Below are 13,898 nucleotides of genomic sequence, written 5' to 3' on the forward strand. Positions count from 1 at the left end.
TAAAATAGTTTCTGTTTTTTATTTTAAATGTCTTAACTCTCTAAGGCCCCGTGTGAGCTGGTGTTTTCTTCTGAGCTCTAGCGACTTATTATTATTTTTTATAAAAGAAGCCCAGCATCTATTTTTCCGAGCTCTCCGCCTTCTTGGTGCGGCCGCTCCGAGCGCTTCGAGTTGATTATTATTATTTTTTTTAGAACGGCGCTGTTGATGTCACGTCACTCTTTTCCAAATGTATATTTCCCGTAGCTTTGCCGCCTACAGATCGTGTCTTGTACCCACACATCCTCCTCGCTCCGTGTCTGATCCGTGTAAAAACAATATCAAATAAAAAACATGCAGTAAAAAGTAACGGAGCAGTGCGGGTCCTATGATTAGTTATTGTGATTAAGGCATTAATGCTGACAGGACTATTCATTTGAAAATATTTGCCTGTGTACAAAATTCACATCTCCTCCTCTTCTTCTTCTTCAGTGTAAATAAGTCTCAGATCTCCTCAAAACATGTGTGTGAAGTTTCTTGTTCTAAATCCACTCTGATCCTGTATTTGATCATGTCTATAAACCCCTCTATTTCAGCCCTGCTCAGAACAGGCTGTTTCTGTGTCTGTACCTTTAAATATGTAAATGAGCTGTGTCTGACCACGCCCCCTCTCTGGAAGGGCTTGGGTGTACTCTGGTCTTTCTCGCTCCATGTCCTATTGTTTACGGTGAGAAGGCAGACTCAGAGGGCAGAACAAACACCTAGCTGTGGGAGTGTCACCCACCTGGGGGAGGGGCTACTGCCCTTTGTGATGTCATGAAGGGAAAATCTCCAAACGGCCTGTTTGAGCACACATTTTCTGAAAAGTGGAGCAGGCAGAAGACGGAGAGGATGGACTTTTCTCATCATTGGGGGGTTTGTAGACGGACTAGAGACACATGTTAGAGTTAGAGGAACATGGAGAAGAGGATTTTGCAGAATATGTGACCTTTCATACTGTTCATGTTTTTTAAGGTTAATTTTTGGGCTTTATGTCTTTATTTAGAGACAGGACAGTGGATAGAGGCGCACAGAAACCACCCGGCTGCCTGCTCCTCAGTGCGTGGTCGATTTCAGAGTACTTATCTGTAATCAGGATGTGACAGAGTCTGTTTAATGAGTGTGTCAGAACTCTACAGTTTCCCCACATGTCCTCCATGAATCAGCACATTTCCCGCAGCAGTACACCGACTGTTTCTTCAGTTTGAAAGGTTTCCTTTAGTGCTGTCGTCAACAAATCCTCATCTCCTCTCACACTCTGCACAGCTGGAGTGTGTTGCCCTCTTTTCAGTCTGCCTGTGCAGATTATACATACATCTGCACATGGGTATCAGAAACACAGCAGAGTTAACGCTTTCTACAAGGAAACCTGACAGATCGAGCCCGACGGTGAAGAGAAACACGAGTTCACACAGAAATCTGGAGCGTTTTTATGTGTAGAAGCAGCTTTCTCTCTCCTTCATCCTTTCCCTCTGTCCTTCCTCTCCTGCCACCTTTCTAAATTTAACCTCTGCCGCTCGGCCTCTCCTCGCTCCCCTCCGTCCTGCGGCTGCTCGGCTCAACAGCAGCAGCTTCTGTCCTTGTCGGAGTTCATGTGGACGAAACAGACCAGCGACCGCTCTCCCTCTGGCTGGTGTCCTTTATTTAAACCACTCAGATCTGACCAGGACACACAACCCTGTGCTCAGCTTCCTTTAAAAAAATAACGTGTCCTCTTACTGTTGGGGGTTCTTCTTCCGGTTGATCACTTCACTAATACGCGAGTAAAGAAACCATCTGTGAGTGTTTCTGTCCAAGCGTGACAGCTGACATTTAAAAATCTTGAAAAGTCAGAGGTTAAACCATGTGAATCATCAACGTCATTCATCCTCCCTCTCCTCTGGTCCGTCCGGTTTGTCTGCACTTATAACTATTCATAAGATGATGATGTCTAAGAATAACACCAGCGTGATACATATCAGGTGTGGCCTTTATTCCATCACAAAAGAAACAAAGACAAGATGTAGCCGCTGACAAAGATGTTGAGAAATGTAGTGAGCTTAAAGAAACAAATATCAGCTCATGTAACTTCTGTCAGAGCGGATTGAGATCACTGCCAACCGTCTCATTCTTACGCTTAACATTTAATTTAACCTTAAAGTCAGTGTGGGTAATCTTCTTTTAAAGTATTTCCCACTCAGCTGACCACTCTAAATAAGGTCCTCCCCCCCACCCTGGACTGTTTTCAATCCATGTCTCTTCTCGCTAATGTTTGATCCCATCATATTTTACGATGTGTAACAACGCAGCTAAAAATAGCTTACAGTAAAAAGACATCCAAGGGATGATTTGAGTCCTCAGATGTGAAGCATTTTTCTATTCCAAGATAATAAAAAAAGTTAAAGGAAGAAGAGCGTCTTCACAATATGGAACAATGTAAGATGTGTAGAGAGTGAGATGATAAAGGTATCTTACTATCTGATCATTAAGGAAACATGTTGAAGTGCTGGCTTCTCTGACAACAATGCAGCAGCCAGTATGTCCTCCTTCTAACTTTAGATTCTGCTCCTGAATGCTCTGGATTTGTTTGGACCAGAGAAGGTAGGCGCTTTTAAGACACGCCTCCACACGGCCGTTTTGGACGCCCCTCTGTTTGTCAGATATGAGAGCAGTTATCAGGTCAACAGGTGTTGCAGCGATGGAAGCGGGCAAGAGAAGTGGTTCAGATAGAAGTGATTGTACCCGACCTAAAAAGCCTCTGCATGTTTCTCATAAGCTCCACGAGCAGAAACGTGCTCAAACTAGGATCAATATTGGAGATGCTTTTGAAAAATGGAGAGAGGTTAGAACACAGAAAGGTTTACAGACCCATGCAGAGCTGGATAAACACTGAAGCTTCAGAGTCCACCACATGGTGACCTGTGTGAGCATGGACTCTAGAGAGGAGGGGGGGGGGGGGGGGGGAGACAGCTCTCTATGATGTTTAGAATTATTGTTGCAGTTTTGTTCTTTGATTATCTTTTTAACTCTTTTAATAACTTGTAAAAACATCAGCAGCTTTATGATCTCTTCATGTTCAAACACTTGTAAAATATTGAATTAAAGAATGAGGTAACGCAGCAACGCTCGGCTCTTTCTTTTCAATATGAATGCCAGCTCATTCTGTGATATTACTGCGTTATGTAATTACATTAGGGAAGGGCCATTTCAGCGCTGTGTCACAAAAAAAACTCCCTATTATAACAATGTAAGAGAAGAAACGAAGCGAACAAAAGGGGATATAAAAGAGACAGTATTGTGTTCTGTTTGAGCTGACGTTGTGTTGTCATGACAGAACAATGACACTGTGGAGCATGACGAGCCTCGAGAGTTTTCTCTCAGGCAACGGATTAAAATAGTCGCTTGGTTTCATCCCCGAGCTGCTGCTGGCCGTGTGAACGGCTTCCTGAGACTCATCTTCTCTAAAAATCAGCAGCATTCAAACCCGGACGAACAAACTACTACTGCCGTCTACATTCTGTGAATTGAAGACAATAAACTGTCTGCGTTTTAAGATGTGATGTGACTTAAAGATTTAAAGAGTAGCTGTTTTCACACAGGAAAAAAAAACTGAAAATGTCCAGAAATATTCAGAGTTAAGGCCAACTTTTTGCTCAGTCAGGGTGAGGTGACGTGCTAACGCAGCAGGAAATATTCAGGAAAGTTCCATGCAATTGAGTCGGCAGGAGTGATGACGTTTTTAACATGCGATCATCATAAGTGTAGTTTTGATTTAAAGGCTAACCCTCTCTTCCTATTGGCGGCGGCGTGATTGTTACATCACGTCTTGCCTCCTAAAACCTCGCCCTGCGCCCAATACGTCAGGGAAAACGTCCCGCTGAGATGTGTGTCTGTGAACGAGCAATTCGAGGAACGAGGAAGTTCGTTCTACCACCGGGGGGCGACAGAGGAGAAGATATTCCGAGTGAGCTGCATCTGTCACCGCCAACGGCCAACTTTTTTCCTCACAGACTTCAGACAATTCAGGATGACTTAAAGGTAAGGCTGGTTATTATCTGAAGGCGTTTATTTCTGCTGTAAAGATGGACAATTTAACATGGAGCTCTTTGGAGACTGTCACTTATAGAGACAGCCCCTAGTGGATGCCAGAGGTACTGCAGTAAAGCAGAAACATAAAAGATGAATAAACCTCAAAAAGTACATTAGACAAGTAGAAAAGAGTTCGAATGAGAATGATTTTGGTGAAGCATTTTCAAGATCGAGGGAGCTCAATGACTACGGAGTGTAATCGATCTCACTTGTTTTCTTTTTCAAGCGCAAGGCGTCATGACGGGTAGATTTTTAGATTGTTTTTTAACGAGGGAGCTTCAGCAGCAGAAGATGGCGCATTTCAAAGAGCTTCATTAGTTACCTGTAAGATGTATTTCTTCCATAGCGGCTCATCTTCACTGATGTCGAACTCGTTCCAGCCGTGATAGGCTCTCCTCCTGCACACCTCTTCCTGGGTCAGACCCAACTGCAGGTCGGCCTGTCAGAACAAACACAAACAGGGGCGACGGCTGCTTTAAAGATTGGACTGATTCATCTTCATGAACGGTTACAAAAGGAAAAAAATATCTGATGATGTCTTTGCTGAAAATACCAGCACAGACATCACCAGCTGATTTAAAGAGCGTTATGCTGCAGCAGGGTTACGGCGTACCTGCAGGATGCACGCTGCTTCGTTGACGGGGTATTCGCTGGCTTTTCTGGAGGTTAGTACTGGGACCATGGTCTCATCTTCACTGGAGGGTTGTCTCTCGGAAAGCTGCAACACAAACAAACAAACAGAGACATGCTTTATTAAACCTGAAACACAGAAACTCTTTTCGCTGAGCTCGAGGACATTCATCTGTGGAGGAGGTCAGACGGGAACATGCGGTCCGAGTTCGTCTCGACATTCAGAGAAAATGAGCTGAACTCTTCCAGCTGACCGACGCTGACCCCCAGCACAGAACTGATGAGCTGTACAACCACAGACACAGCTCTGCTGCAGCAGCCTGGAGCTGGACAACACTTAAACTACTTTTTTATCGATCTCCAACTCCAAGCATTCAACATTCAGTTCATCATTCAGGAGGAACAAACTGTAAAGGATAACGTTTTGGATTCATCCATTTGTTATCCTACTCTTTATAAACATCACGTTCTTCTGTAACATCGATACAGAAAAAAGCTGCAGGGACGAAAACAGTGCAACAGGTCGGACAAACGGTGTTGGTGTTTCTCAAATCCTTTCGGCTTCTCATTGAGATGGAAAAGTTAAGTTCAGTGACCGTCTAAATTACATAAATATATTTGCAACTGCAATTTGTTTCAGTACCAAAACATTTCCAATATGTTGGTGTAATTTAGACACTGTGGAGGAGTTTGACTGCAACTTTCAGTGATGGCGGCGACAAGATATCACTTCATTTCAGGTGCCACACAAAAGAAGATTTTCAAATCTTAACAGATTTTAAAAACATGCAAGACCACAGACATGAGGAAAGTTTCAACAGATTTTTTAAATTCTAATCCACCCAGACCGAGTCATTGTTTTTTGTAGTTAGATTTCACATAGACGAGAACTCACAGAATCTCGCGTGATCAAACATGACTTCAGGAGAAAAAACAAACAAATGGAGGACGATCGACTTGGTCAGCTGGCCGTCCTGCTGTGGGTTTTGGTTTTTTGCAAAACACAGAAAATGAGATAAACAAAACGGATGATTTCCTGGCTGAGAAGACGGGACTATCTGCGGCTTTGGACACTTTGCAGCACGAGCTGAGGGTGATTTGTCGGAGGACGCAACACCTGATTGGTGACGCTTCCAAGTCTGCTCGCTCTGCAGGTGTTCTGTCAGAGGCAAAACAACCAGGAATCATAAATATCAAATATGTTAGATGTCCTGCTGTGGGTTGTGGTTTTGCAAAACACCAAAAATAAGATAAACAACATGGAAATCAACATCCGGTTGGTAACGCTTCCAGGTCTGCTCGCTCTCATCAAATATGTTAGATGTTTATGATTCATTGAGGAGGCTCCAACAATTGGAAGCAGTAAAACAATTGTAGTGAGTGACACCACACACCCTTGAGGATTATCTGGACAAATAATCACAAAATGGACCTCGCCCCTGATCGTTTAAGGGCCAAAATCACCTGTTGTGTATCCAGCTTTAGACTGATATTTCTGCTACTGTGATATCCAAACAGGTATCGATATCGCTTGATTTTGACTAGTATCATATCAAAGTTTAAAATTCTGGTATCTTGAAAGCCATATTTGGTCGTACTTAAGTATTTGATGTATAAAAATGTGGACCTGAAGATTGGAGTCAGATAACTGAGCAATAACAACTTTTAAACGTCCTCTTTTAACGTCTCTTTTTCCCGTTGTCGTGATGCTTTGGATGTGTTGTGTGAAGCACTTTGAATCATCTCTCTGCTGTAATGTGTTCTATGAAACTGGCCTTTCTTTTCTTTGCCTGTGATGTAACAATTCATCCCAAAGTGACAATGCATGTCTGCACACAAACCTTCGATCCATCAAATATTTGCAGGGATTTCATGCGACGTGCTGACCAAACAATCGCTATCAATAAACCCATCCGGCTACTGTGGCTAACATCCGCCATGTAAGACCAGCTCATTGGCCATGAGCATCAAAAACAAACGAGATAATGAAGCGAGAGATAAGAGAGGAGAACAATGACTAAGCTTTAACACATTTATATCATCTATGGTAGGAAATAAGGACGTGGATTCCAGGTAAAATGACTGCCAGTGGCACTTTCTTCACAGATGGACCAGGATGTTAATCTTAGTTTGTTAGCTTGTTGCTAACAAGGGCTGCCAAACAATTAAAATTCTAATCGTGGGGTGCATATGGCCTAGCTGTTTGGTTGCACACAGGAGGCTATGTACAGAGGCTGTCGTCCTCCAAGCGGACGGCCCGGGTTCAAGTCAGACATGTCTCCTTTCCCTTATGTCCGCCCCTTCTGCCAATTTCATACTATACCCACTGTCCTAATAAATAAAGGCAAAAAGCCTCAAATAGAAAAATCCAAAATAACTTTTTTTGCAACGCTAACGTGCAGTACTCTGGTCTCTTCTCGGAATCGAAAGAATTTCAACTCGGTCTTGTCTCGGTCTCAGACTGGGCGGACTCTGGATTTCAAATCAAGACCTGTCATGACCACTAATGATATGCTATTTCTATAACTTTAATTCATTCATAATTTCATTTTTATCCCCCGATTACGGCCGCAACCTTCCCGGTTTTACGTCTAAGTGAGAGACACACAAGATGATGATTTTTCAGAGATATTTATGGTCTTGGTCTCGTCTCAATCTCGCCCTGACTTGGTCTCGTCTCGGTCTCGCCCTGACTCGGTCTTGGTATGGACTCTGTCTCGATCTCTAAATGTCTCGGTCTTGGAGCACTCAGGTCTCGGTCTCGGTTAGTGTGGTCTTGACTACAACACTAATGCTTTCACTAATGCTTTCACTAATGCTTTCTTCTTCTTTTGTTATTAAATGGCAAATAGCAACAAGCTTTCAGATTCAACAGCCACCGTCTGGCGGTAGGAACACCTAATTTACAACCAGGTGGAGGTAATAATAAGGTAAAGAAGACATTGATTAAGATGATATAAATGTCACATGAACACTTTGATTTCCTATAAATGAATTCCAACATCTTAACCCAAACTACAGCTCATAAGAATTTCTACTTTTTGATCTTATACTGTCTCAGAAATAACTGCCATGAATCCGATTAGTGTCATTTCAACAAAGTGAACATACCAACTCTGTCATAATGATCGGCTCTCCTTCCTCATCAGGCTTCAGCCCCAAGTTAAGCTTTGAAAACAACTCCATTCTTCTCCTCCTGGATGTGTGCTGTCCTCAGGTAACACACCAGCAATACGTTTCCTACATGCACCTGGTTCACAGTGTCTCTGTGTGTGTCTGTGTCTGTGTGTGTGTGCGCTTATGAGTGTGGAGAAACTGCCAGAGACCCGCCCACTGTGACACCGACACTCATGAATGTAAGGACAGAAGCGGCGTGACCAGAAATGACAGCAAAACATGTCTCGGTGTAGTTGAGGCACAGCGTCAGAGTCTTTTTATAGTCAGTAAGGCCTGGCTGTTTATTCAGGAAGCGTGTTGACTTATGTAAAGAAGCAGGCTCGTCAACATTGAGAGCAATATGGAGGTATGAGGTCGTATCATCCTCTGTGTGTGACAGAAAGCATCCCTGCTGAGACAGACCTGTACGTCAAAGTGGAAGAGGATGTTGTTTTAAAACAGCTGTTACATCGCTCCCTACAAACACACCAGACTCCATTGATAAAAACTGTAAATGTAGCTCACAGACAATGGAAGGCGTTTCGTCAATGAGCTGCCTTTACCGGACGGTTTAATTGTGTTGAGTTGTATCCAAGCAAACTTTTGAAAACATAAAAAGTGACACAAACAAATCAGCAGATCAAGAAGTCTACAAAGCAGCAACCACTGTGATCTGCAAGTTAAAATGTTTTTTAAAAGGAGTCTGGTGGCTCTGAACAGCTGTTTCTGACTTCAACAAAATCATCTGTTCCTGCAGGGGGCGCTGGAGTCCCATCGATGGCGGTCTCCATGCTGGAAATGCTGTCTCAGTCTAACTTTCAGTCAACCTAACGACAGGCTGAGAGCTGGAGCTGAGGCGGGTTTTAAACCTCCTGACAAACCGTTACACCGCGCCCACCTGTCAATCAGGTCAGCTACACGCCTTATTGTGAATAACTCTTATCCTTCATCAAATCAAAACTGATGAGTCATCAAAACATTCACCCCCCGTACAGTGTGTGTCCATCGAGACATGAGCTAATCACACCTATTTGGTTTTTTGAACCAGACTGTAAACATGTTAATCTCTGCTGTAAAAACAGACTTTTTAGAATGGGTGTGTATGTGACTTCCTGTTCTTCTGCAGCCAGCCTCTAGTGGACACTCCAGGTACTGCAGGATTTTACACTTCAGCATCTGCTTCATTTCTCAACACTGGAGGTTGCCGCTTGGGAGTGACATGCGGGAAGGTAGCCACAGGTTTGATTCAAATCTGGGCCGCCCACTTTGAAGACCCCGGCCTCTATGGGGTGCACAAACAAACCAGTCAACCACCAGCAAGCCCCTAGGGATCCTTTCTGTTTACTGTTATTCAAAAACCTTTTGTAACCTAAAATAGTCCCCAGGTTTACTAATACTTTTAGTCCTGTAATAACTGGAACCTTTTTACCAAGAAACCATTTTTTGCACCCTGATTCAGCACCAGGTGACCCTTAGAGTGACCTTTTGTGATAGTGTACAAAAAAACCCCAACAACACTAAACAACATAATCCACCTCTCTGATGTATTATATACGGCTCCACATGTAGGCTTCTGAACCAGCGGTCGCTAAGCCTACCTGACAATCACAGAGGATTACAACAATCGAATTACTTCTCACTGATCGCTCGTGGGAAAGAAAGGACGGAAAATATTTCAAGTATTTGGTGTGTTGGTTCAGGACGACTGAAAATGGTTTTCATTCCTCCAAGAGGAGAGTCGAGACTTCGTTTAAAGCTCCACCTCTCACCTCTCACCTCTCACCTCTCACCTGACGATAGGTGAAAGATCGGAGGCCGGTCTGCAATGTCATTCGTCCAACTGCAAATTCCATGGGAATTAAAGGGAATTTATGGGAATAAACCAGGAATTTACAAAACTGAAGGTTGTTCCTTAACAGGGAACTTAAATATAGTTGGGGGAAATCTAAAACAACCAGATTTCATGCAAGTACACTTGAATATCTATTTCCTCAATCACATGCACATAGCACACTGCTTACTGCAGGGCTACTGAGGCCACGCCCCCTAAACGCACAGTGCATTCCTCCATCACATGCACAGGTGATATCTAGAACCCTGGACCAGAGCACAAGACTTTTGAAGCCACACATTTTAGCCCGTGGAATAAATAAAGTGAAGTATTTAAAAAATGTGAAGTATGGTATTAATGTTTAATTTGCAAATATCACATAAAAATGTATTCATACAGTAGATAGCTAGCTGAAAAGTTAGATACTAAATAAGCTATATATTTACAAAATTCCCCAGCTTAACTTCCCAGGGAGAGTTTCTAGAAATTTACTGGACATATTCCACCAATTTCACTTTTTTGACTGCAGATTATATCCACAAAATTAAACTAATGCAAGCACTGTCAAATTAGAAAAGAACATTTTTATTTTGACTGACCAGCACTGCGATAAAAGTCAAACCCTGTAAAAGGCTGCAAGCATAGAAGTCGTAGGCGACCAACGTTGGATCATTTCATTTTTAAATTACTTAAAATTGCTCGCAAACTCCCCTGCACACTTTCTAAATTGCACAAATATGTTGGCAACAAAACTAATTTCTGCAATTCAGACAGTGCTCTCTTTCTCTGTCTTTTCCTTGCAGCAGTGTTTTAGTTAAAAATATCACTCAGGATCTGTATGTCTATTTAAAGCTTCAGCTCCTTTTGATGCTGTGGAGCATTAAAATAATGGAGCGCGTCTCGTTTTAAAACGTGCGGCATTGAAAAGTGTAAAAGTATTGAACATTTCTACGACTATAAATTGAAGCAGTAACATGCAGAGCCGGGATGGAAGCAGGTGTTACTGCACGGCTCTCCATAATGACTGAATATAAATAAATAATGGAACAAAATCTGCTATTTCTCCTTCCTCTTCCAAAGTGTACAAATCATCGAAGAAGCATTTTCTGTCTTTGAAGCCATTAGATTAAAACGACAAATGATCGGATAAGCTCTCCTTAATTAATGTTAATTCCTTCAGTACGCTGATGGAAGCCCAAAATAACGCTTGGCTGTTGTCGGGTTTGTGTTCTTTCTGCAAGCCGGTCTCTGTGCTCTGCCAAAGATAGAGTACGAGGTAAAGGAGCATCAATCTGTAGCAGCACTGTGCCATAAGCTGTAAGTGGTCCCAACTAATGTAACAGAGTGAGACCCCCGTCTGTTCAGCTGATCATCACATGACGTTCAGGAGGTAAATAATTACAAAAACAGAATATTTGTATAGGTCAATAATTTGGAACGAGGACCTTTCGGTATTTGGATTAAGAACCTTGTGAAAAAAGTGGGGCAAACTTAAGCACCTGACCGGCCTGTTTATGGTGACCTTTAACCCCCCTTGTCTCTTAGGGCTTACACACTTAAACCCTTTTCACACTTGCAGAAAACTCCTGATATTTTCAGTCTGAGCGTCATGTGATCACAAACATCTGAATGTTTCTCTCTTCACTCAGAGTTTCTCCTCCAGCCTCCTCGTATTTATTCTGCAGAAAGTCAGAGTGAGCTGATGTGAGAACGCAGCAGGATATAATCAGGAGAATTCAGCTGGAGCCAGTTCACATTGAGATGTGAACAAAGCCAAAAGCAGCTTTCACACATGCATCTGCCCCTGATATCTTTCAGAGTTTTTATTCACACCTCGGCTCACCCTGAATTCCAAAATTACTTCTAGGGAGGCTGGCAGGAAAATTCAGGGTTAAGTCAGAGTGAAAAGTTCAAACATGCAGCTCAGGTTTTGTGCACGTATGAAAACTCCACAAGTGGGTTTGGTACGCGCGTTAAGACTCTCCTCTTCTTGAACATGTGGGAGTTTTTAAGAGCGTTTTTAAGGGGGGAAAAAGATGAGAAAAATCTGAATTTAAAGATCTTCATAAGTGGTGTCTGAAAGCTTCTAACAGCCTGAACTGAACTTTGTTAACACCTCCATGATAAGATGCTTATTGCCATGCAGGAGGATGATGATTGCTTCCTCCTGGCAGGAGAGGAAGGAGGCAGCAGAGGAAGCCGACAGCATCCTGGCAGCGTTTAAAGACAGCAGGAAACAAAAAGAAGGACTGCAGCTCTGAGAATAAAAACCACCACAGGGTTTAAAAACAGAACAACGCTTCTCTTCACCTTCACTCACGATGAAAAGGAGAAAACTGTCACCACTCTGTCAGCTCATTTTTCACGCAACTATGAAGAGCTATTTAAAAACAAGTCATCGTTGAAGATTAAGACCTACTTCTGCTTGTCCTGGAGATGAGGATACAATCTCCGTTATGTAATGATCTGTAGAAGGGGTGTGGCCACATGAAGCCCCCCCCTCAACCCTCAACGCCGCCCGCAGGTCGTTTTCAAATATCAACTAATGCAGAACACGTTTGCAAGGACCGGCTTCACTGGGAGGAAATCATGCATCATGTGGTCCCACACGAGGGGCGGCTGTTTGCCCCGTGTGACCTGTAGGGAACAAAGATGCGTTCCACCTCCTCCAGTCCAACTCTCCAACACGCTGGTGACTGCCGGATAGTGAGAGGCGGATGCTTTTCATTTCTATGATAATCTTTGATTACTGGTATGTGTTTAGTGCTTTGCGAGGTTTATAATCGGCTGCAGTCATTTCTGTAAATCTCTTTTAGCATTACTAAATGCATTTGAAAATTTAAATAATATATACTTAAATATCCAATAAATGCTCCGTTCACTGCAATTAAAAAAGTTAATAACATTTTTCTTCAGCAAATTCAATTAAGCATTAAGGCCCCGTGTCCACCTAGTGTTGTTTCTGGGCAGAGAAGCGCTGGCGGTGCGATCGGGAGCGTCTGCATGAAGTGTTTGTGAGCTGAGAAGAAAAGCACTGCACATCAGTCCGTCCTGTCGCTATGACAACAGTATGTTGACAACGGGCCACCGTTTTACTGTATGAGATTGTTTCTTTCCCAATCAGAAGAGTATGTGGGCACGATCTGTAGGAGACCAAACTACGGGGAATATTGTACATTTGGAAAAGAGGACCAGGGATGTCAGCAGCGCCTTCCTGAAAAGTTGAAAGATTTTCAACTTGAGCACTCGGAGCAGATTTTTCTCCGGGCGGACCGCTTGCTGACAAACGCTCTCTCTTTATTAAAAACATTTGAAAAAAGACACTATCGCTCAGTATCAACAGATGTTTGTTCAACATGAGTCTGGTTCTGTACCAGGTTTCTGCCTCAAAGGAAGTTTTTCTTGCAACTGTAACTTTGTATAAAAAAAAGACGCTGGGTGCTGTGCTTTTTCTCCAGGCGGCCCCCTGCTGCAGGAAACACTCTATCCTCATTGAAACAAATTAAAAAAACACTTTGTGGACACGGGGCCAAACACTGGAGTTTAAAATATGAACCTTGGTTTCATAAATGGTGATGAAAGCGACGTATCTGTTCCTGTGGTTGAATTATAAGTCATCCTAACTGTCTCCTTAAGAGTGTCCTACGAGAGATTTTAATCAATGTGGCCCTCTCTGTGGCCGAAGTCGCCCGTCCCTGATCGTTAGTATCAACAAGTACAGAAGCTTTTAAAAAAACGAACGAACGAAGATGCGTGAGAGAGGAATGAATCCATCACTGTCTACACTGTACAAACACGCTGGCTACTTTGACTATGTTTCTGCAGGAGTTTGCATGCAGCTGATCACTGAAAACAAGAAATTAGCCATTACAGGGACTTCAACTTTTTGTCTCTCTGGTACCCAAACAGTGTCGATGTTCTTTAAGCTCACAGTTTCAGGACTTTCTGCAAAATGCAACTACCCCAGAATCATTTGCAAGCTTTTTAGAAATCTTCCATCCGCCTTCCTTTTCTCTCAGCGAAAAAAAGCCTTATTGGAAAACTCCTTCACGGTTCAACACTTGCTGCCCTTTTCCACATTATAAAATCAATTGCAAATCAGCACCAGCTTGTAAGGAGGAGCTCAGGTCGAATCCAACCAAGACCTCGACAAACTCGTAAAAGCCTGCAGGGTTTTGTTTTCCCTAACGGGCGT

The 13,898-nt window shown here is 42.9% G+C and overlaps 1 protein-coding gene across 3 annotated transcripts in view; it reads right to left on the bottom strand.

The window, feature by feature from the left end:
* Positions 1-13,898, bottom strand: part of atp2c1 (ATPase secretory pathway Ca2+ transporting 1) — a 60,900-nt gene that overhangs the window by 30,693 nt on the left and 16,309 nt on the right. For 2 of the 3 annotated variants that reach the window (XM_061049502.1, XM_061049503.1), the window contains 2 exons: positions 4,700-4,804; positions 4,409-4,525 (listed from right to left, as the gene is read on the bottom strand). In XM_061049502.1, the coding sequence (XP_060905485.1) occupies positions 4,409-4,525; positions 4,700-4,804 (222 nt within the window). Of the gene's footprint in view, positions 1-4,408; positions 4,526-4,699; positions 4,805-7,827; positions 7,989-13,898 lie in introns of those variants that run through there. The other variant, XM_061049501.1, reaches the window with a different exon arrangement.

This window comes from Labrus mixtus, chromosome 11, assembly GCF_963584025.1.
Source record: "Labrus mixtus chromosome 11, fLabMix1.1, whole genome shotgun sequence".
NCBI classification, from domain to species: Eukaryota; Metazoa; Chordata; class Actinopteri; order Labriformes; family Labridae; genus Labrus; species Labrus mixtus.